Source organism: Lissotriton vulgaris, chromosome 3_1, assembly GCF_964263255.1.
Source record: "Lissotriton vulgaris chromosome 3_1, aLisVul1.2, whole genome shotgun sequence".
Lineage (NCBI taxonomy): Eukaryota > Metazoa > Chordata > Amphibia > Caudata > Salamandridae > Lissotriton > Lissotriton vulgaris.
The window spans coordinates 191,066,740-191,091,373 of record NC_141689.1 but is presented as its reverse complement, the minus strand read 5'-3'; the positions used below and the strand labels follow the sequence as shown (position 1 = coordinate 191,091,373).

At 46.8% G+C, this 24,634-nt stretch overlaps 1 protein-coding gene across 4 annotated transcripts in view; it reads right to left on the bottom strand.

Annotated features, from left to right (window-relative positions):
* The window catches only part of UBAP2 (ubiquitin associated protein 2), a 1,436,418-nt gene that overhangs the window by 817,619 nt on the left and 594,165 nt on the right, over positions 1 to 24,634 (bottom strand). For all 4 annotated transcript variants that reach the window (XM_086960301.1, XM_086960303.1, XM_086960302.1 and 1 more), the window contains exon 14: positions 11,969 to 12,138. In XM_086960301.1, the coding sequence (XP_086816427.1) occupies positions 11,969 to 12,138 (170 nt within the window). The remainder of the gene's footprint in view (positions 1 to 11,968; positions 12,139 to 24,634) is intronic.

Here is a 24,634-nt window from a genome sequence, read left to right as displayed (position 1 = left end):
ACGGGTGGAGTACCGATGGATGTACCTCCCACTCGTGCATTTGGTGGCTGTACCTGCTGAGCAGGTCCGCCATCCGATTGTCTTTGCCTGGGAGGTGTTCTGCCATGAGGAAGATGTTTCTCTGAATGGCCCACTTCCACATGCTCTGAGCCAGATGAGACAACTGTGGAGAGTGTGTTCCTCCCTGCTTCTGAATGTAGTACATGGCCGTCATGTTGTCAGTCCGGATCAACACGACCTTGTTGCACAGATGTACTTTGAAGGCATTTAGTGCCATGAAGATCGCCATCAGTTCAAGAACATTGATGTGCATCTTCCTTTGCTGTGGTGTCCATAGTCCCTGCACAGTGTAATGGAGTACATGAGCTCCCCATCCCTGGAGAGGAGCGTCCGTCGTTAGGATGATCTGTGGCACAGGCTCTTGGAACGGTCATCCCTTGCAAAGGTTTTGTGGATTCCACCACTGCAGAGAGTTGTATGCCCGACCGCTCACCAACACTAGGTTTTTCAACTGTCCGTGAGCCTGAGTCCACAGATGTGCTAAGCACTCCTGAAGCGGACACATATGTAGTCTTGCGTGCAGGACTATGGAGATGCAGGAGGCCATCATGCCTGTCAACTGCATGAACACTCGCACTGGAAGAGTGTGTTGAGGTCTGAATCTTTTTATCAGCGATTGAATGCTGTTGACCCTCACTGAATTTGGCTGTGCTGTGGCTGCCAGAGTGTTTAACGTCGCACCCAGATACTGCCGTATGTGGGCGGGTTGCAGGTGGGACTTTGGGTAATTCAGTGAGAATCCCAGATCGTGAAGAAGGTGAATGGTGTGGGACATGTGGGCGGCACACTGCTGGATGAGCCAGTCGTCCAGATAAGGGTAGACGTGAATGTTTTGTCTCCTTAGGTGCGCCGTCACCGCCGCCAGGCACTTTGTAAACACCCTGGGTGCCGTGGTGACCCCGAAAGGCAAAACCTTGAACTGGTAATGTTGGTTTTGGATGGTGAACCGGAGGTATTTTTTCTGTGACGGGTGCAGCGGAATGTGAAAATACGCATCCTTTAGATCTAAAGTTGCGAGAAAATCCCCCTGACTGAGCAACGGGAGTACTTGCTGCAAGGTCATCATGTGAAAGTGCTCAGATAGAATGTAGTGATTGAGGGGTCTGAGGTCCAGTATGGGTCTGAGGGACCCGTCCTTTTTTGGTATCAAGAAGTACAGTGAGTAAACTCCTGTGCCTCTTTCTTCCACAGGCACGAGCTCGATTGCCCCTTTTTGCAGCATGACTAGGACGACCTGCTGCAATAAGTGCAAATGCTCGGCAGACATAGGACGGTGTCTTGGGGGTATGTTGGGTGGAGTGAATGTTAACTCCAGACAATAACCGTACTGTATAAGCTGTGTGACCCACCTGTCTGTGGTGATGGATTTCCAGACTGGCAGGAACTGTTGAAGTCTCCCCCCGACCGGTGTTGCGTGGTCGGGGGGCAGTGACAAGGCGTCACTGTTTGTTAGTGGCAGAGGATCTGGAGTTGTTGTTTTCACGACCCCTGCCTTTGGCGCTGTTTCCACGATATCCACCTCGACTTTGTTTGGTGTATGTGGACTGCGTGTTGCCTTTATAGTACTGCGTGGTTTGGGAGAGCTGGCCTCTGGAAACACCTCTAGTGCTTGAGCGACGAAAAGAACCACCCCTGAATTGCTGGGACTGCAAGCCCCCAATGGACTTAGCAGTTTCAGTGTCCTTTTTTATCTTTTCCAAGGTGGTGTCCACCTCTGGGCCAAACAGATGATCAGGGTTTACTGTCTGATTAGGAATGGTGGTCTGTATCTCTGGCTTAAATCCCGAGATTCTGAGCCAGGCATGTCGTCTCAGCATGACGCTAGTGTTGACAGCTCTGGCCGCGGTATCAGCCGTGTCCAGTGCACATTTAATAGAAGCATTGGATATTAGCTTCCCCTCTTGGATGAGCATCTCAGCTGCCTCTTTGTATTCGTCTGGCAGGTGCTGCAACAGGGTCTCCAGTGTGTCAGAGTGCCCTGTCATACCTCGCTAGAAGTGCTTGTGTATTTGAAATGCGCCAGATATTGGTCACTTGAGCTGCCACCCTTTTCCCTGATGCCTTAAACACCTTAGATTCTTTATCTGGGGGAGGAGCATCACCCGTTGTTTGAGAATTAGCCCTCTTCCGGGCATTTGAAACAACAAGAGAGTCCAAAGGCAACTGTCCCTTGATGTACGTAGGGTCAGTTGGCGCTGGTTTATACTTCTCAATTCTAGGGTTTATCACCCTGGCTCTGGTAGGCTCTTTAAAGATCTCCCCAGCATGTTTTAAGACACCCTTCAACATAGGCAGAGTCTTGACAGTTCTCTCTGAGACGGAAAAGGTGTCAAAAAGAAAGTCCACTTCAATGGGGTCAGCATGGAGCTGGACGTCATGATTTTTAGCTGCCTTTTCAATGAGGGCATTAAACGCCCCGGAATCCTCTGTAGGCGATGTTTTTACAGCATAGAGTTGAGTGTCTGGGGTAGAGTGAGGATCACCTGGGGCAGCAGCAGCTGCCCAGGGTTCATTGGTATCATCTGGCTCAGTGTAGACAGGATAGCTGTATTCATCCTTATCACCTTCCCCAGTGTCCACATCTGAATAAGTGGGTGAGACATCATGGCCTTGTGGAGAAACCGGTTCCACAAGAACAGGGGTCGAAGTGGAATCCTTCTTCTTCAGGGGAATTTTATAGGACTCCATTGGCTGTTCCGGGGCAATTTTCCGCTTATGAAGGGAAAGCCTGCCTGTTTCGGAATCGATAAATTGTTCTTGTTGTTCTTCCAACGAAGATTGTCGATGCTTTAAGGCCGGGACCACTGTCGTCGACTTCGGCACCGAGGACACCTTCTCGGGCATGTTGGCCATTATAGGGGCGAAAGCCTTCGGCGCCACTTTAGGCGGCAACGTGAAATGAATGGGCGTCAACGCCTTCTGAGGTTTATCGACAGGCTTCTAAGGTGGAGGTTTTGGTCCGACACTTGAGGCATTGTCCTTGATGCGCTGTAGGGAGTCTGCCACTTTCTTGGAGAAAGCGCCGGACGTCTGCGTCGACTCGACGGAATCCTTCGAGGCACCACTAGACGTGGACTCGTGGGCCGGTCCGCTCTTGGCCTTGTCGACGCGGAATCTCGAGAACCTTTGGATCACTGAGCCCTCTGTCGGTGTCGACCGTCTTCGGCGCTGATTTGTTTGGCTCGACTGCCTTGACCTTTGTCTTCGGCGTGCCAGACTTCGTCTCGACGCCCTTGAGCTGTTTCTTCGGGTCGATAACGCCCTTTTGCTTTGTCAGTGCCGACCCGTCCGAGTGCTTTGAGCCGACCAAAGCAATATGCACCATCGGTTTCGATGGGGGCATCAGTGCTTTCCCTTGCGTCGAGACCGGTGTCTTTCGGTTTCGATTTCGCAGGGTGTGGCTCAATAGCAATGTGCGTAGCCGAGCCCGAAGAACCCACTGGAAGATCTTGGGTAAGGCCTAATGGCGATCCCTCGACCTGAGCCTTTTGAAGCGTTTCGGCCCCAATGTCAGTTTGAGTTAGCTCTTCGCTCGAGGTATCTTCCATGGCCCCAAATGCCCCGTCGTCGTCTCCTACCTCGTCGACGACTTACTCTACGTCGAGCATTGCATCATCCGCGTCGTAGTTGTAGTCGACCTCCGACGCGGGATTGGACAGGTTCTCACGAACTTCACGGTCAACTTCTTCTTCATCACCGGCATCGAATATGTTCACTGGCGCCGGTGCAGTCTGCTGGGCCTCCTTGCGCGCAGCGCGACAATGCAAAAGAGTCTTTTTGGTTCGAAAACAGAACAAGTCAAGTGTAACTGGGGAGAGGTCGGAAGGCTTACCCCGGGAGAATGGTGGTGTCCGTGCCCCTCTGACCCTGATCCTCCTCCTTCATTCCAGACTGACCCATGGAGGAACGATCAGTTCGACAGTGACGTGGATGGCGATCACAGCGGCCCCTTTAACTGGGCGTTTGCTTCCGAGAAGGAGGAACCGCCCCCTGAGGACGTCAGCACCACCGGAATGGTCAAAGGCCAGGATGTGATGTATGGAGGGTGTGTTTACACCCCGGAGGAGCGGAAGGAGGAAGACGTGACGGTAGCGAGCGGAGAGAAGGGCGGAAACGGAGAGGAAAAGACCCCGAAGGAACATCGAGGAGGCGAGGTGGAGTCGGAGAAAGGAGGAGAGCCAGGAGGCCAATGACCCCGTGATCCGCCGTGCCACATTCCCGAGGGAGGAGTGTGGCTGTCACAGGTACGGCGGCGTTGGGCAGCCTGGGTGGGGAGCCGGAGTGCTCGCGTGTAAAGTAGTGTACAAAGCCCTTATTCGTTTCCTCCCTCCACTACCCGCTTCCTTCCCTGTACCTCACTTCCTATCCCGACCCTTCGTTCACCGTGCACCGATTTGAATGAGCACTGTACACTAAGGTTGTCCTCACTACCCCGGTCCCTGAAAGGTGCATAAACTGAGAAGAGCATATTAGAACGGCATCCCTCTCTCTGGTCTCTTCCATGTAACGGAGCTGGTCGGAGTCCCGCTAAGCACCTTCCCCAAAGACCATCGAGAAGCAGTGGAAGCCTCAACCACGGATCCCAGCGCCTTCTCCCGAGACCGCCTGGCCCAGAGGAGGAGAAAGACTTTTGTGTACAAAAGCACTTCGAAAATAAAACCGTCTTTGCCTGTAACACCTGGTGTCAAGGTCGTCCCTGTACCCCCGCCTACACTGGTGTCAGAAGTGGGATCTTCCCCAACAGAACCGGCCATGGCAATGGACCAGGTGATTCAAACACTGATCGACGGGCAACAGAAGCTAGAATGGACCATTGGTCAACAGATCAACACAGCAGACGCCGTTAGGGAGCTGTTTCGCACAACCATAACCCAGCAGATGGATAACATTCAAAAGACCGTACAGGCCCCAGGCGCTGCAACAACGGCTGATAGAAGACCCATAGGGCCACACCCCTCAGGAGTGGCGTTACAGAAATACGTGGCGGGGGAAGACCCCGATGCTTTTCTCCTCAATTTTGAACGGGCCGCTAGAGCTTGTGGGTGGACAGAGGAGAATTGGCCCTTCTTTTTGACCCAGTTACTGACAGGAGGGGCTTAAACAGCCTATCAGGTAGCCAACCATTCCGGAACCGCTTCCTACTATGAAGTCAAAGAGGTGATACTGGACCACTTGGGAATGGACGCAGAGGCCTACAGGCTCCAGTTTAGAAAAGAAAAGGGAAACACCGGGGAGAAACCAAAGACACTGTACCTGAGGATCAAGATGGCAGCGGAGAAATGGCTGAGACCAGGTAGCAGAAGTAAGGAAGAAGTTATGACCAGTATCATCTTGGAACAGTTCATGGAGGCCTTACCCTATGGCACCCAGAGGTGGTTGCGACAACATCCGGGGATGACCGCCGCTCAGGCTATCGAGATGGCGGCCAACTATACCAGGGCCGCCCCCCGGTCATTCCCTTGGGATATGGACAAAGGCGGTAAGACCAGCGCCCCACCGCCAAAACCGGACAGAAGAGAGACAATCCCCGAGCCACTCAAACCTCGGCCCAACCAGACAACAGCATACCCTCGATTCAGGATAGAAAAAGACCTACTGTATAGGGAAGGGAAGGCGGGTGAACCAAGCCAACTAGTGGTACCAAAAGACTGCAGGGAGCAGATACTGTTCTATGCTCACACGCACTTAACAGCCGGGCATAGTGGAACCGAGAAAACAACCCAAAATATATTGCGTCTGTTCTACTGGCCAGGCATATACAAAGAAGCAGAATCCTACTGCAGACAATGTGAGGTGTGCCAAAAAAAGAACCTTACTAAACCCCCTGCCGTTCCCCTACAACCGTTACCCATCATAGGCAACCCCTGGGAAAGGGTGGGGATGGATCTAATTGGTCCTTTGCCACGCACTGCCAGAGGACACACACATGCATTGGTAGTGGTTGACTACAACACAAGGTTCCCGGAAGCCTTCGCCATCAGTGCTCCTACCACCAAGAATGTGGCTGATAAATTGGTGGAGCTATTCTCGAGGGTGGGGTTTCCGAGGGAGATCCTCACCGATCAAGGGACCCCATTCGTGTCCAGGATGATGCAAGAAGTATGCAAGTTGCTGGACCTACGCCACATCCGCACCTCCGCCTACCATCCCCAAACAGATGGCCTCGTAGAGAGGTATAATAGGACTCTGAAAACAACGTTAAAAAAACTGTTGAACACAGAGGCTAAGGATTGGGATAGGGTGTTACCCTTGGCCCTCTATGTCGTAAGAGCCCAAGTCCAGAGTAGTTTGGGGTTTTCGCCGTTCGAGCTCCTGTACGGTAGACAGCCTAGATCCCTCCTGGAAATCACCAGGGAAGCATGGGAGGGTGAAGAGGCCGCAGAACAGAGAACCCTACTGGAATACACCCAGCAGTTGAGGTCTCGCCTGGGCAAGCTTCGAGACCTCGCCTATTCCAACCTGGAAAAAGCACATAACAGCCAAAGACATCAATATGATAAAGGAAAGAAATGGAGGACACTAGAGAAAGGGGATTGGGCGTTGGTACTCCTACCCTCATCCACCCAAAAGTTCAGAAGCGAGTGGAAGGGGCCATACAAGGTAGTAGAAACCATAGGCCGCACAACATACAGGTTGCTACTGTCCCCATCCAGGAGACAAACCTTCCATATCAATCTCCTGAAAAAGTGGCTAGGACCCCCCCCCCCCCCCCCCCCCCCAGCTCTGCCAATCCTGCCCTTCCGTCTAGCACACAACGGTCGACCTTGGAACACCTTCCCGTGAATCCGGAGATAAACGACAAAGAAAGACAGGAACTGATGGAGGTCTTACGCCCCTTTTCCCCATTGTTTTCAGATACCCCCGGATGCACCCATATGGCGGAGCATCAAATGCACACCAAAGAGGGACAGATCATCAAACAAAGGGCCTATCGTATTCCTGCGGCCAAAAGGGCCGACGTAAGAAAGGAAGTGCAAGACATGCTTAGACTAGGGGTGATTAGGCCTTCGAGAAGTAACTGGGCATCTCCCATAGTCATGGTACCAAAACCCGACGGGTCAACCCGTTTTTGCATGGACTTCAGGGCGTTGAACGAGATCTCCTCTTTTGACGCGTTTCCCATCTCAAGGGTGGATGAGCTCATAGAGCGAATAGGGGAAGCCCGCTACATCACGACTTTTGACCTGACCAAAGGGTATTGGCAGGTGCCTCTGCGGGAGGGGGATAGGCACAAAACGGCCTTCGCAACCGAGGAAGGGCTGTTCGAGTTCAACGTGCTACCTTTTGGGCTCCATGGAGCCCCGGCCACTTTCCAGAGGTTGATGAACACGGTGTTGGCTCCCCATACCAAGTACAGCTCGGTATACCTGGACTACAGTCGTCTTTAGTCCAACATGGGAGGCACACTTGGGTCACGTTGCCAGAGTCCTTCGTGCTCTACTAACGGCCGGCCTGCATGTAAACGCTCGGAAATCCAGAGCGGCTTATTCCAAGGTAAAGTACCTGGGGTTTATGCTGGGGGACGGAGTAATAGCCCCTCAGGAAGAGAAGATAAGCCATCACCAAAACGCTGTTCCCTACGACCAAGAGAGAATTAAGGGCCTTCTTGGGCCTCATCGGCTATTACAGGCGCTTTATCAGGGACTTTGCTGCCCTCTCAACCCCTTTGACGGACCTACTGCAAAAGCAGGTTCGGAATTCCCTGCCATGCCCTCCCTCGGAAGAGGCATGTACGGCTTTTCAGGCCCTGAAAGCGGCCATCACATCAAGCCCCGTTCTGATTTCTCCCGACTTTGAGAAACCCTTCACCCTGGCAACAGACGCATCTGACACTGGCATAGGTGCGGTGTTGTCTCAGGAAGGTACCGACGGACTCGAACACCCCATCCTGTACGTGAGCCGAAAACTACACCCAAGGGAACAGAAGTATCCCACGGTGGAGAAGGAGTGCCTGGCGATACGATGGGCTGTGGATAAGCTCAGGTATTACCTGGAGGGTAAAGCCTTCACCCTCTATTCCGATCATGCCCCTCTGCAGTGGATGCACAGAAACCTTTACCATAATGCAAGGATCCTGAGGTGGTTTTTATTTCTCCAACCATTTGCCTTCACAGTAAAGCATAGGAAAGGGATCGATAATGCCAACGCAGACTTCCTGTCCCGAATGCCCATTCTCCCCGAGCGGGCGAATCCAGGGGGGGAGGAGTGTAATGGGGGAGAGGTCGGAAGGCTTACCCCGGGAGAATGGTGGTGTCCGTGCCCCTCTGACCCTGATCCTCCTCCTTCATTCCAGACTGACCCATGGAGGAACGATCAGTTCGACAGTGGCGTGGATGGCGATCACAGCGGCCCCTTTAACTGGGCGTTTGCTTCCGAGAAGGAGGAACCGCCCCCTGAGGACGTCAGCACCACCGGAATGGTCAAAGGCCAGGATGTGATGTATGGAGGGTGTGTTTACACCCCGGAGGAGAGGAAGGAGGAAGACGTGACTGTAGCGAGCGGAGAGAAGGACGGAAACGGAGAGGAAAAGACCCCGAAGGAACATCGAGGAGGCGAGGTGGAGTCGGAGAAAGGAGGAGAGCCAGGAGGCCAACGACCCCGTGATCTGCCGTGCCACACTCCCGAGGGAGGAGTGTGGCTGTCACAGGTACGGCGGCGTTGGGCAGCCTGGGTGGGGAGCCGGAGTGCTCACGTGTAAAGTAGTGTACAAACCCCTTGTTTGTTTCCTCCCCTTCGTGTCACCATTCCCTCCACTACCCGCTTCCTTCCCTGTAACTCACTTCCTATCCCGACCCTTCGTTCACCGTGCACCGATTTGAATGAGCACTGTACACTAAGGTTGTCCTCACTACCCCGGTCCCTGAAAGGTGCATAAACTGAGAAGAGCATATTATAACGGCATCCCTCTCTCTGGTCTCTTCCATGTAACAGAGCTGGTCGGAGTCCCGCTAAGCACCTTCCCCAAAGACCATCGAAAAGCAGTGGAAGCCTCAACTACGGATCCCAGCGCCTTCTCGCGAGACCGCCTGACCCAGAGGAGGAGAAAGACTTTTGTGTACAAAAGCACTTCGAAAATAAAACCGTCTTTGCCTGTAACACCTGGTGTCAAGGTCGTCCCTGTACCCCCGCCTACATCATGCAACTGGCTTCATCATGATTCGGCGAGAGACGCTTGTTGCACACCGGGTGGACGTCGATGTGGGTATATTTTGAGTTGCACACGGGACATCTCTTGAACGGACTCCGTTCCATGATGGTCTGTCGATAAGGTCTCAGGCGTCGACTGGGCCTTCAGCGACGAAAGCACGCGGCTCTCTGGAATCCGTCTCGAAACTGAGCTGGAAGAATCGGGCACGAACGCAAGACTATACCGACGAAAAGCTAAAGGCCTTTTGGCCTTAAGAAAGTTTTATATCGATTCCGACTAGAGTGAACCAATATACATCCGAACCCAATGGCGGAAAAAAATAATCTGAGAATGGAGTCGATGCCCATGCACACTGTAGTCCAGGGGAGGAACCACCTATCTCGTGATACTTCGAAGACTCTTCCAGGACAACAATGTGCGATCATCCGGACCCAACACTAGGCGGCGATCTATGCACAGATATGAATTCAGCAGCCCACATGCCTCGAACCTCTGCTGCTCAAGTTCATTCAATGCATATTCAAAAATAAATATGGTAGCTGATCAGAGCTGAACTCTTCCCAGCCAGAATTTTGGCGGGTACACTTTTAGAGATTACATACCTACACCCTGTAGACTTATAGGCACTACTTAGTAGTGAATTAGCTAATGTAAAAGGCAGCTTTGTTCTACCTATTAGAACAGCTTCTACTAACACCCAGATTGTTTTTTTTCCTGAGGTCAACCAGGGCTGCAAAGTCAGACCTGCCTTTGTATTAACTCATGTGGGTGGTGTAAATGTGAGATATATGTTATGTCACAGGTGCACTTCTGCACCATGTTATTGTCTTAACAGCTGACCTGATCATTTAGCGTTAACCAATTGTTCACTGTGATTCAGAACACAAGCAGTGAGTGGACGCCTCCCAGTGTCCAAAGTCTAAAATAGATGTAGAAAAAGAAATTTAAACTCAAAGAGCTTCTCCTAGCCGAGCCCATCTTACAATAAGCCTTCAACAACTCACCCTTGCTACCTATAGAGTTGAGTGTCCAAATGGGGAAATAGTGCTCTTTTATGTGATGAGACCTTTGAGGGTGTGGATGGGCTACAGCGCTGATCTCAGACAGCTATCCTCAGCCAGGCAACGGTTACCAGAGCAGCTGTTCACATCAGCTAGTGAGTGCAGAAAGTGAAGAGCAACATAAGTAAGCAAGCAGCAAAGGGGCGATGCATACTTTCGGTCTACCACATTTCTTATCGCGCACCCCAGAACACTGGGCAGTTTGCTACCTTCCTTAAGTTCATAAGCCACATATATCCAGCTGTAACACATTTTTAATGGACAGGAAAACTCTACCCACAATGTGTAGCTAAAAGTAACAATCTGCTCTTTTATTAAAATAGATAAATATAAAACATATTACAGAAATAAAGAAAATAGGATTAGAAGGTTTAGCTAGCAAAGTATTTTCCACTCTTAACAGACAGTGAAAGGAAAACGTTTCTATAGGCAAACATCTTTGGAATAAAAACTGCACTGCTGCTTTAAAAGAGCCAAGGAAATTATTTAGGGCTAAGGTGCTAGACTACTTTTTAAGTTTCAGAAAAAGCAGACTTCCTAATTTGAGGCCGTTAGCATTAGGGACCATTATTTTCGGAGCACCTCACTCTTAGCTGGTGATAGCCAAGATGTACTAGGTAAAACCACACTGTTCTAGAATGGGTTTAGATGAGACATTCCGTTTTTCAAGCCAGTCGAAAGGTTATTCGTCTTTACTTCCAGTCCCTATCATCCCTTTTGTTCTTAAACACGCTGAAAGCTCTGGAGTATAGATTACCTGTGATCATGACATTCAGTTGTAAGGCATACAAGCACCTACAATAGCTTTGATCATTGGAAACCTTAACAGATTTGAGAGGTTAATTGCTTTCAGGTTGTATATAGTTTTAATAGTTTGAACAGGAAGGTGGCCCAGAGTTATTACCAGTGGCTGATTATTTCAAGCATGCCTTCCATCATTTTACTGTTCACTGACAATTTTAAAAGCAAAGTTCAGAGGTTTGCAAGAGCGAGTGGCTAATCATTTCTATTATCTCTGGCACTAAACTACCAATCCAGTTTCTACCAAAAGATAAATGGCTTCATCTTAATTTCTTCTGCTGATCCGATAAGTCCAGAAATGATCATAGTTGAGTAGTGTGACAAGGCTGTGCTACAATTTTGGGAAACTGCCTTACAATAAGGTACATTTGACTATTTGTCCTAAACAAGTGAGGTGGGAAATATAGTGTTGCTTTGGGGCTTAAAAATGATTAACTAAACATCGGTTATGTTCACAATTATCTTGATTATAGGTACACAGAACATTTCATCTGATTTATCAAGATTTTTGGTCGGGGAACATTCATGTGAAAGCCATGTTTATATTTTGCTGCCTTGGTCTTTGGCCAAGGTAGTGACCGTTAAGGCCCATCAGTTAATCCCAATATTGCACAATAACAGACTAGGAGGGCTAGCAGCTGATCTAGATTTAAAAGGGACAGGATGCACAGTGAGCAGGGTTACCAGCAAACAAACTGACTGACCTTATGCAGTGGTGCAGTTGGTATGAGGTTAACAGCAGTAAGCCAACAATTATCAGACTGAATAAAAGCCTTCTAGTCCAAAATATATTTTACAAATTCTTATGGCAAACTCAGATTCTGTACTGAGAACAATTCAGAATTGAGAAACTCACTCTTCTTTGGACAGTCAATTGCATTCAACAGAAATGTAATACCTGGCAGGCTTTGAAAATAAGTTGCTAGCGATGGGACTCGTAATCTCATTGTTCACAGTGGCTCCAATTTCTGGCAAGGATGGTTCTGATCCGAACTCTAAGGCGCCAAATTGTACATTTAATCCTGTGACCTCTGCAGCTCCAGGCATCTCCACTGCAGATGAAGGAATCTGTTGAAGGATTAAACAATGATAAACAGATACTTTCTTTCGAAACAAACACACAAACTAAACAGGACACAACTTAGTAGTGCCAAGGTAAGATGCCACATTCTAAGTTACTAGTGTCATGCAATGACAGTTTGAAAACAAAAAACAACTCTTGCTTGTATTGAGCTCTTATGACTCAATCTAATGTGCATCAAGTCTGCATTTCATCAGTCAAGGGTTGATAACATGAACACCATGGAGCTGGGCCACAATAATAATAATTCTAGAGAATGTGGATATTTGATAGTCACGTGCAACTCTTATTATCTCCAGTTGCCCGACTAATAATCATTAGCAAAGCTAGTTATTATAAACATTTATTATATAATTGTGTATGCTTTATTGAAGAACCCTTTTCAAGGCCAATAGTCCAGGCTAGTGGAACTGTTGCAGTGGAGGACCAATTTAGGCAGCAAGGTTGACTAAATTATCCAGAAAGAAAAGGTAAATTGTGCAGTAAATTTTCTAACACTATTAATTTCAGCATTTTTTAACTTGTTAATGCTATACCACTTTAACACTGCATATAAAGTAAAAACAGAAAGGTGACCTGTCAATACTTGTGAAGCACCTTCCACTGCATGCAACTTGTCACCATGCTTTTAGTATCCTTTGATCCATTTGAATCTATATCCAATTTATTTTGTTAAAATCTGCCACATTCTCCTCCATCTGCAGATTGTGAAGTCAGGAGTATTTGGCAATTGTATCAAACCCATTAATATGCAGAAAACATCAGACGCAAAAATAGCATAATCCCAGTGGCCCCATCAATAGTGCTTTATCTCCCATTTGCCCAAGTTCTTGTAAGCTAGTAGATCCACCAGCCTCAATTATATTGCGACACATACTTGTTAGTGAGAAATTTTTGGGGGGAGGGGTAACGTGGGTTGCAGGTTTATGTAAGATATAGATGCTGCAGGGGGTAAAATTGCTGACCTGTAATTCGAGCTGTCTTCCATGGGAATCCCTATCACAGTCATGAGCACTGAATAGTCCCACCCAAGTGCAGGGATGCAGCACTTTTTAATGTTATATATACATATATGTAAAAGCCCTGTGTGGGGATGTGGGGATGCGTGTGTGTGTGCGTGTGTATGTATCGAGAAAGATAGAGAGAAATATCTATATATACACACAATCTAGATATATGTAACTATTTGCAGCCTAAAGAGCCTAAAAATATAGGCTAAAGTCACAAATTATGCCATTAATAAAAAGAGGCAAAAGAATTTTTTTTTTTTAATTCACATAGGTTTTTATTGGAAGTGTCAGTAGTAAATAAAATACACATAGTACAGACTCAAAAACATACAATATTACAGAAGAACAGTACAGTAAAATAAATCGAAAAGGGGTAAAAAGCAATATACAATAGGCCACATAATAATACATACATCCTTAGGCGGTGTATCCGGACAGTAACATGTAAATTATAGCACCAAAGATATGTAGGTGGGACTCAGTATGAACCAAAGTATCATATTAGCTCCACACTGTTGGATTGTGATGGCGTTAAATGCATCGGAGCGGGGGGGGGGGTAGGAGTATCTAAGGTGGTTTATGGGTGGTAAAATAACAGTCAAGGGTAGACCACATCTTTCTCATATGGGGGTGCCATGGTGATTGTTGGAGAGCTATGTTATCCGCTCCCCTGAGGCTAATGATCCAGTTGAGCCAGCCAGCAAATGTAGCTTTGCTAGAATCCTTCCAGTTACTGAGGACAATTTTAACAGCTGCAGTGAGCATGAGATCAAGTAGTGACCTGTCGTTGGCATGGAGGGAGGGTTCTAGGGTGAAACCAAAAGCTAGGTAAGGAAGTTCTCTGGACGGGGAGATGGGGAAAACTTTACTGATGAAGTCGAATACCTTGTCCCAAAATGGGGTAACACAGTCGCAATGTAGAATAATGTGTGCGAGGTCGCCCTCCGCTCGTTTACAATTCCAGCAGAAGACGTCTTGGCTAATGTTATGGGCATAAAGACGCGCAGAAGGTTTTGTGGAGGAGCCAATATTTGGTTTGGGATAAAGTTGGGCTAATTTTATGTCGCATGCATGATATCCAGGTATTGGCCCAGTCCGCTTCTGAAATCGGTCTAGATGACATTTCAGACCAAAACTGAGTTAGTGGTGCGGTTAGATTGGTATGTTGGGGGCGAATAAGTTTGTAGAGATGTGACACTTGATGTCCAAGCCTGTTTAATCTACTGAGGTAGGATGGGAGGGAGGGTGGTATTAGGGAGAGTTTCGCCTTAGAGAGTGCAGCTTTTATGTTTAGGAAGGAATAAAACTCTAGAGGTGCCAGGCCATAGGTAGTTTGCAATACTCTGAACGGGATAGAGTATGACCCCTCGAATAATTGGTGCGGGAAGAAGATACCTTTCCTAATCCACTGAGAATTATGCAGGTATTTGCCTTTGTGCTGTATGTATCGATTGTTCCATAAAGACTCCCAACCCGAGATGGCATATGCTATGAACTAGAAGTTTATCGATTTTAAGAAGAGCCGTTTTCGTGTTACGAAAGATCGATTTCGAGTGGGCTAGTACATTTAAATTGAGTGAGAGGGCCGCAGCCGGGGTAATTCCGTCTAGGATCGCTTGCTCGACTTCCAGCCAAACTGGAGTGTAGTTTACTGCGGGGGCTAGCCAGTGGGCGCCTTGCTTCGCTAGAAAAGCGGTCTCGTAGTGTCGAAAGTCCGGTAGGTTGACCCCTCCAAATGATTTGTCTAATCACAATTTTTTAATGCTGATCCTCGCTTTTTTCCCTTTCCACTGGAATTTGGCTATATATTGGTCCAATTTATGGAAGAAATCTTGGGTGAGTGTTAGAGGGAGCATTGAAATAAGGTAGTTTACCAGGGGGGAGATCATCATTTTGATGGTTTCTATTCTACCCCACCACGTGAAGAAGCGAGGGGACCATCCATCTAGTTGGTTTTTTATTTTATTTAGGGTGGTCTTGTCATTTTGTAGAAGGGTTTCCATAAGGGAGTCCCCAAACTCTATCCCCAGATACTTTATAAACCCTGATTGTCAGCAGAACCCAGAGGTCCCCAACATGTCCTTAGTGGCTACGATGTTTAGGGGTTTGACCTCCGATTTTTCCCGATTAAGTTTATACCCTGAATGGGTGGAGTATGATTCAATGGTTGACATCAAAGCAGAGATGGAAGGCTCCGGAGATTCAGTCACTATCAGGATATCATCCGCGTAAGTGGCTAGTTTAACACAAGTTTCCACAAAGCTTACTCACTTGATGTTGTAGTTCTTTTTAATGTTGGCAATGAGAGGCTCCATGGCCAGGAGGAAGAGTGATGGGGAGAGGGGACAGCCCTGTCTGGTCCCCTGTTCCAGGTCAAATGGATCTGACAATGAGCCATTTATGGCAATGCGGGCAGATGGGGAAAGATACAAAGCCATGACCATGTCTATAAAGGTGTTACCTAAGTTGAAGGTGGACATACAATGTTTAAGAAAGAGCCAAGAGACTCTGTCGAACGCCTTCTCCGCGTCCAAGGTAATCGCCACGGAGGGGGCATCAAACGCCTTGGCCTTCTCTATAACATGGCAGAGAAGTCTCGTATTGTCATTAGACATACGGTGCTTTAGAAAATTTAACAGGCCTTTATTAAAAGGGAATAAGAGAAATTAGTGCTGACAATGGGTCGTCAATTTGAAGGCTATTTATTCTTATGAGGACCCTGAGAACAGTTGGCTCGCTGATCAATGCTCATTCCTCCCATTATCCATAAAGTTTGAAACAGAAGGACTTTGGGAGTTTATTACAGAGAACCTTTCCAATAAATAAGGCCGGCTGTAGTCCCATTGAATTTCTAGGAGGCAAATGTGGTCAAGAACGCATCTCTACGTGGTTTCCCAAAGTCATGACATACTACTGTCATTGTCCCAGTGTAAAAAAAAAAAAAAAGACTATAAAAATTATCCACAACTACAGGCTGCTCTACCTCCTGAACTCGATAGTTAAGGTTATTGGACGCAAAGCCCTTAAAAGGATTGAGGACTGGTCGAGAGCCAATCAAGAAATCGTCCGAGCACAATATGGATTTAGGGAAGGACTCTGCACTATTGAGCAATACCTTAACCTCCATCTAGTTCTGAGCAAATATACGTTTGTTAAAGGGAGTCCGCTATTCCTTTCATTTAAGAATTGAACTAGAGCAGTTAACAGGGTCGACTGCAGTAAGCTTTGAGATATTCTTTTGACTTTAGGGTTGGACAATGCTTTGGTTACTTTTCTCCAGCTCTACTTTGGGGTCAGTGCTTCTGTCCGATTTCAGCCAGGTGGAGAATTTAGCGACGTTTTTGAACTACATAGAGGTGTTCACCAGGGCTGTTCTTGGTGTATATTAATTGTTCAAATGCTTCTTTAGTAGCTTCATGGAAGGACACGCCTATGATGAAGTCAGCACCTGTTCCAGTCTGCTTTACGTAGAGGATGCAGTTATTATCCCGTACCCTTAAACTGCTCGAGGACCTTTAATATATATATATATATATATATATATATATATATATATATATATATATATATATATATATATATATATATATATATATATATATATATATATATATATGAGAGCACAAAGTTCCCCCTCTTCCAGATCTGCGTTCGTAGCCACAGCCTCCACGCCATCAACAAAAGGGATACGGACCACCAAGTCAGCAATGATCTTGTTTATTTCAAATCCACAGAGCCAAATCAGCGACGCGTTTCGAGCACAAGTGCCCTTGTTCACGCTGTAGTTAAAATGAAACAATCACAAGCCTTTTTTAATGATATGCTTACACTCTGTTACCACCCCCTGGTGGTAACCTCCTGTGTCACGTGGGTAACAACAGTGAAAAAAGACTTTAGCTGCATAAATCATATGTAAACAACACATTTGAAATGACGGTCTTAGGTTAAATCCAAGAACAAAAGTTAAGGTATTAACGCATATAAAGTTGCAAATGACTGGTTAAATCCAGGATGACTTTTTAAAGTGCAAATATTTTCTACAACATGAAACATGAAGATCTTTTTTACCTATTACTTTGGATAACCATCTCAAATGTAGGGATGGTATGCATAGTTTAACATTTCCAAGCAAAAAAGCTAATATGTAGGGGAATGTAAACAATTGACTGTCATGTGCAAACTGGCGAGATTAAGTAGCAGCAAAAAGGGCGTTTTAAGTGCATAAATAGATAAAGTGCAAAAAGAGTGATTGTGACGAAAGTGCAATGTAAGCCGCATTATTACCGGACAAGAGATACCATATGAGATATAGTTGAACACAAAAAATTCAGGTCCCTGAATAAAAATGATCAATAAATATAATAAATAATGGCTCTCAAAATCACAATTGGTAAAAACTGGTATCAAAATTAGTGTATCAAAAAAGTTTAAAAACGGGTATATATATATATATATATATATATATATATATATATATATATATATATATATATATATATATATATATATATATAAAGAACACTATATCCCATATATTTACAAGACAAATAGACAAAGCACGATATTGAATACAAAATTCATAGAAAACAGGCACATGTGTATACTATTGCATGAATAAAGTGCGGTGGAGTGCAAAGACAAATCAATTCATCTACATAGCATATAATGATCCATAAAACACTAATTGTTAGTAGTATAGTGGGCAAACAATCATGCATATCACAAACAGGGAACCTGACTTATGATATGCATACCGCTGCTGGAAATAGGGCCGTAGGAATGGAAAGCAGACAGCAAAATTGTATATTAATAGAATCAGAATTAAAGAGATGGTGAATTATTCTAGGAAGTGGTGCATTTCTTCGATGTTGTTGAGCCCGTTAGGCCAACGACTATCGAGCTCTAGAATAAAACTAGATTCCAACTTTCTCAATAAAAGTTCTGTTGCCTCCCTTCCTCGGCACGGGAACGGACCCAATCACAAAATAAGTGAGGCAAGATAGATCCCTATTATGGACCTGATTAAAATGCCTAGCGACCGGATAGGCGGGGTCGTTGTGTAGTATGACTCTTAGGTGCTGTAATATCCGCACATGCACCTGGAGCAGTTCAGGAGCTGCGGTGTCTAAATGGTTACCCATAGTTTTCGCTCTTCTGAAGGTGACAAGGGGAGCCGAGGGTAATATGGTGTTGAGAACATGATCACTTAGTACTATCGGCCAGTTTTTGTCAAGGATGGCCTTGATTTTCCTTTCCTCCTTACTGAAAGTGGTGATCATGCGAGGACCAGATATAGGGGACTCACTAGCTGCAGGAATCGCTGTTTCAGAAGTGTGAGTCGGAAACAGACTCTCTCTCGTCCGAGATAGAGATTTATCATAGGCGTTTTTCAATACTGAATCAGAGTACCCCCTGGCTCTAAGGCGTGTTGTTAAATCGTTCAGGCATATTTCATAGTCAGATGGAGAACTACAGATTCTTTTAAGTCTCAACATTTCGCCATAGGGGATACCAGTAATTGTATGCCTAGGGTGCATGCTAGTGGCAATGTGGCATTTCCAGCAGTCTTTTTCCTACGTAGAGTAGTATTGATTTTATTATTTTTAATATACACTTCGACATCGAGGTATTGGATTCTTTTTTTCTCGACGTGAGCAGTGAAGTTGAGGTTGAGGTTGTTATTATTAATCTCAATGAATTCAAATGCCTCTATCCTGGTACCTCTCCAGGCAATAAAAATGTCATCAATGTATCTCAAAAAACAAAAGACATGGTTGTCCATCCATGCTTTGTGGCGTACCATGAGGACCTGCTCCTCCCACCAGCCTACGTGTAAACACGCATAGCTGGGAGAGAAGCAGGCCCCCATCGCCACATCCCTGAGCTGTCGGAAGATCTCTTTGCCAAATGAAAAGAAATTGTTGTGGAGACACCACTCCATAAGGCTGCTAATAACCTTATTATGTTCATAAAATGTGATGGAGCGCTTGGACAGAAAATGCTTGACTGCAAAGAGCCCTTGTTCATGATCTATACTAGTGTAAAGCGCTTCAACATCGAGGGAAATAAGCCACATGTCAGTATCCCATGCAATATTTTCAATTTTACTGATAAAATCGCTGGTGTCTCTCACAAAACTAGGCAACTCCTTAACAAAATCTTGGAGAAAGAAATCAATATATTCTCCTACTTTTTCTCCCACACTTCCAATGGCAGAAACAATAGGCCTGCCAGGTATGGATACAACAGCTTTGTGTATCTTTGGTATCAGGTAAAGGGAAGGTAACACAGGGAAATTAATGCACATACATTTGAATTCTTCAAAAGAAATGAGGCCCTCCCGCTTCCATTGGCCTAACATTTTGTGCAGTTTGTTCTTGGCAATTTCATATTCTTTCTGTGAACTTTTCATATAACAGCTGGGATCATCAAGTTGTCGCTTGGCCTCAGCAATATAATCCACCTTATGCCAAATTACCAAGTTTCCCCCTTTGTCCGATTTTTTGATGACAATTTCATGATTATTGCTCAACTTCTTCATTAGTTCATCAAATGCTCGTTTTCTATGTATTTCTTTTTTTCGAAATTTATTGTTAGATTTTGAATATAGTTTTTTTATGTCATTCATAACGCAATCATGGAACACATCCACTGCATCTCTAGGCATTAGAGGAATATATTTAGACTTGCTGCGAAATGGGCTTAGACCAGCTCCCGTTTGTTGAATGGATATTCTGCGCAATCGATTTTGGGTAGCTTCGTCGGGATCTGTTACATTGGTACCATTCAATAATTCATTAGCATCCAAGAAAGTGTGGGTATTAGCTGCACTTAAGAGGGCTATGTCACTGGTAGTGGTCACAATGTTAGAAATGTTAGAGTCGCGTGTATCCTTGGTGGGTTTAGAAGCAAAATGTTTTTTTAGCTTCAGTTTTCTGATAAAACAGAATAAATCCACCCTGGTCATGGCGTAGTTGAAACTTTGCACGGGTGAATAATTTAGGCCAAGGGATAGTAATTGTTCCTCCGCTTTATTGAGTGCAACATTGGACAAATTGATAATGGTGTTGTCCATTACCTGCGTTTCACCCATGGTTTCTTTTTCTTTTTCTGTTGCTGCCCTCCGGCGTTGTTTCCATTTGCGCCTCCTTGCTTTCCGGCGCTGGTTCCGCTTTTGTCTGCTTGCGGATTTGGCTGCCATGATCGTAGAGTCAGCAACCTCTCCTCCACCACAAAATCCATTTCTTGCTGTAGATTCAATTTGGCAAGTCCTATTGTGTTTAAATCCGACGTGGAAGAGCAGGAGGATAAAGAGTCACTGATGTATTCACTCTGCAGTGGTGTAGAGTTGCTACTATTATCTTCAATTGCAGAGGCTGTAGTACTATTGGAGCCCGTGTGTGGGTTGGGAACAGGCAAGGCATTGCTATTTGAATTTTCTGTTGTGTTTTTATTCGTGTATGCCTGCCGTTTAGCATTGTTATACTTCCTGGAAAATGTGAAAATGTGAAAATACGGGCTTGGCTGTAATCCTCAGCATCGCGTGCAAATTTAGAGGCCTTGCGTTCTTTTATTTTATTTTTTCTTCATTTTTTCATGTTTTCGCAGGTGCTCGGTCATGTTATCAGTGAGCTTTTTAACTTCTTGTTGGTCAGGGTGAGAGTTGATCTCTAATTCCAAAACTTTTATTTGATCTGAAAGTTTGAGGCAATCGCTAGCGGCATATTTGATAAGAATACATACAAGGTTCATAGAAGCCGCTAGGTTGCTCTCACCCCATTCAAGTAGCATTGCCGGTCAGGTTTATCAAAGCTGGGCGCTAGTAAAATGCGCAGCCCCCGGGGAACACGACCCACTTCCTCATATTTGCTGAGGGATTTGTGCTCCCACCACTTGGTACACTCAGACTTGCGTAGTTTCTCCAATTCCTTGAATAGCTGTTTTAAGTTCCTCCTTTGGGTAGTGTTAGTGTTAGTGTCACTTTGCGATGGTGCCTTGTCTAAACGGCTGTTAGTCCCATCAAACATGGTTAATGTGGCTGCTTCCCGCAATCTGTCAATTTCGTCGTCATTCATTGTTGGCTCTGTATAAATGTGGATAGGGGCAGACTAATTCTTTGCTGTGTCTGCCACGATGTCGCTGCTTATAAACTCCGCCACCGTGAGTAGAATGCAAAGTTGACTCACCGCTTGTGTGTGGCGGAAGCCGCTCCCTGTTCTGCGTCCTCCGACCCGATTCAGCGAGACTACTCCCACCGCCAACACTCGCCAATGAAGTTACTGCAATCACGGGAACAGCCGCTGTAGTTCCCAAGCGAGATCCGAGCAGAGTGATTTCTTAGCGGCTGTCGACTGAAGGCGAAGGGGTCCGTTTACGGAAGCAAATCCTCTTCCGGTAACATATGAGAGGGTTCAGTGCTAGGTTTTGGGATATAGGGTTTTTTTTAGGGTTCAGGGATAGGTTTGGGTTTTGGGGTACAGGGGTATTTTAAGGGTTCAGGGCTAGGTTTGGGTTTTGGGGTACAGAGGTATTTTTAGGGTTTAGGGATAGGTTTGGGTTTTGGGGTACAGGGTATATTTATAGGGTTAAGATGGGTTAGTGTTTAAGGGTGTTGGAGTATTTTAAGGAGTAAGGGTCAATTCAATTCAATTCAATTAATTTATATAGCGCGCTACATACCCAGAGGGTCTCAAGGTGCTTGGAGAAGGGAGGGGAATTACTTGTCGAATATCCAGGTTTTAAGTTGCTTTCTGAATGCTAGGTGGTTCTAAGTGAGGCGGAGGTGAGTGGGAAGTGAGTTCCAAGTTTTGGCTGCCAGGTAGGAGAAGGATCGTCCTCCCTTGGTGGTTTTGTTGATGCAAGGTACAGCAGCAAGGGCTTGGTGGGAAGAGCGTAGTTGGCGGGAGGGGGTGTAGAAGGAAAGTCGTGTGTTGAGGCATTCGGGTCCAAGTTCGTAAAGTGCTTTGTGTGCGTGGGTTAGGAGGCGGAATGTTATTCTCTTGTTGACGGGGAGCCAGTGGAGGTTTTTCAGGTGACCAGAAATGTGGTCTTTACGTGGAATGTCTAGTATGAGCCTGGCTGATGCGTTCTGGATGCGTTGGAGTTTTTTCTGGAGTTTTGCGGTGGTACCGGCGTATAGGGTGTTTCCGTAGTCCAAGCGGCTTGTAACCAGTGCGTGGGTGACCGTTTTTCTAGTTTCGGTGGGGATCCAGCGAAATGGTTTTTTTGAGCATGCAGAGGATGTTGAAGCAAGATGATGAAACGGCGTTGACCTGTTTGGTCATCGAGAGTGAGGAGTCCAGAATGACGCCCAGGTTCCGTGCGTGGTCTGTCGGGATGGGTGCTTTTCCAAGGGACTCTGGCCACCACGAGTCGTCCCAGGCGGAGGGGGAGGTACCTAGGATAAGGACTTCTGTTTTGTCGGAATTCAGTTTCAGACGGCTGTGCTTCATCCACTCGGCTACTTCTTTCATTCCTTTATGTAAGTTTGTTTTGGCGGTGTTAGGGTCTTTGGTGAGTGAGAGGATCAGTTGAGTGTCATCAGCGTAGGAGATGATGTTGAGGTTGTGTTGGCGTGCAATGGCCGCGAGGGGGCTCATGTATACGTTGAAGAGGGTGGGGCTGAGTGAGGATCCTTGTGGCACGCCGCAAATGACTTCGGAGGCCTCTGACTTGAATGGTGGGAGGCGGACTTTCTGGGTTCTTCCGGCAAGGAACGAGGTGATCCATTCCAGTGCTTTTCCTTGGATTCCGATGTTTGAGGCGTTGTAATAGGGTGCTATGTAATAGGGTGCTATGACAGACTGTGTCGAAGGCTGCGGAGAGGTCGAGGAGGATGAGGGCGACTGTGTCTCCATTATCCAGTAGAGTTCGAATGTCTGTTGCTGCGATGAGTGCGGTCTCAGTGCTGTGTTTGGCTCGGAAGCCGGACTGTGATGAGTCGAGGGATTTGTTGGTTTCGAGGAAGGCGGCAAGCTGGTTGTTGACAGCTTTCTTGAGGACTTTGGCAGGGAATGGAAGGAGCGAGATGGGGCGGTAGTTTTTGAGTTCGGTGGGGTCAGCTGTGGGTTTTTTCAGAAGGGCGCTGAGTTCGGCGTGTTTCCAGCTTTCCGGGAAGGTGGCGGAGTTGAGGGAGCAGTTGATGACATCTCGGAGGTGGGGTGCGATGATGGAGTCGGCTTTGTTGTGGTGAGGGCATGGGTCTGTGGGGGATCCTGAGTGGATGGAGTTCATCAGGCGGATGGTGTCCTCGGTGGAGATTGGGTTCCAGTCATTAAGGATGTTCAAGGGGGGTGAAGGTACGGCAGAAGGTTGGGTGGGTTGGTCTCCGGGTTGGTTGTCAAAGCTGTTGTGGATGTCTGCGATTTTGTCGTGGAAAAACGAAGCTAGGGAGTCGCAAAGGGCTTGAGAGGGAGTGATGTCATTGGAGTTGGCAGTGGGGTTGGTAAACTCTTTGACGATGTTGAATAATTCCTTGCTGTTGTGGGCGTTGTTGTCAAGTCGGTCTTTGAAAGCGGCTTTCTTGGCGGTCCGGATCAGTTGGTGGTGTATGCGGATGGCGTTTTTGAAGGCGTCCCTGGTGCTGGAGTTTCTTGGATTTCTTAAGATCATCGTTGAACCAGGGGGCGTTTTTGCTGCCTAGTTTGAATTGACGTTTTTTCAGGGGTGCTAGGTTGTCGGCGCTATTGGTTAGCCATTGAGTGAAGTTAATGGCTGCTTGGTTGGCGTTCGAAGAGTGGGCAGGGGGGTTTTGAAGGAGCGATGACGAGATCTGGTCGATGGTGAATTTGTTCCAGTTTCTTCGCAGAGTAGGTTGAGGATGGTTGTAGGTTGTGGTCTTTTTGTAGATAAAGTGAACGCAGCTGTGGTCCATCCAATGGAGAGCTGTGGTGTGACTGAAGGAGATATGTTTGCTGGAGGTGAAGATAGGGTCGAGAGTGTGACCTGCGTAGTGAGTGGGGGTATTAACAAGTTGTTTGAGTCCGAGGTTGGCGAGATTATCCAGCAGGGTGGTGGTGTTGCTGTTGTTGCTTTTTTCCAGGTGAAAATTGAGGTCACCCAATAGAATGTAGTCCTCGGAGGGGAGGGCGTGTGGGGTGATAAAGTCAGTGATGTCTTCACTGAAGTGAGTGCGGTGTCCTGGTGGTCTGTAGAGGAGGGTGCCTCTGAGTGTGGTCATGGGGTCGGTGTGGATTTGGAAGTGAAGGTGCTCGGCGCTAGTGAGGTTGACGTCAGAGCTGGTTGAGATGCGGATGGAGTTCTTATGGACGATAGCGATGCCTCCTCCTGTTTGCTTGGCCCGGTCTTTTCGGATGATCTTGTAGCCTTCCGGGATGGCAATGGTGATGTCTGGGGCTGAGGAGGCGTTCATCCATGTTTCTGTTAGGAAGGCGACGTCTGGAGCGATGGTGTCTAGTAGATTCCAAATGTCGATGGCGTGTCTGTGGACCGAGCGGGTGTTGAGCAGGATGCA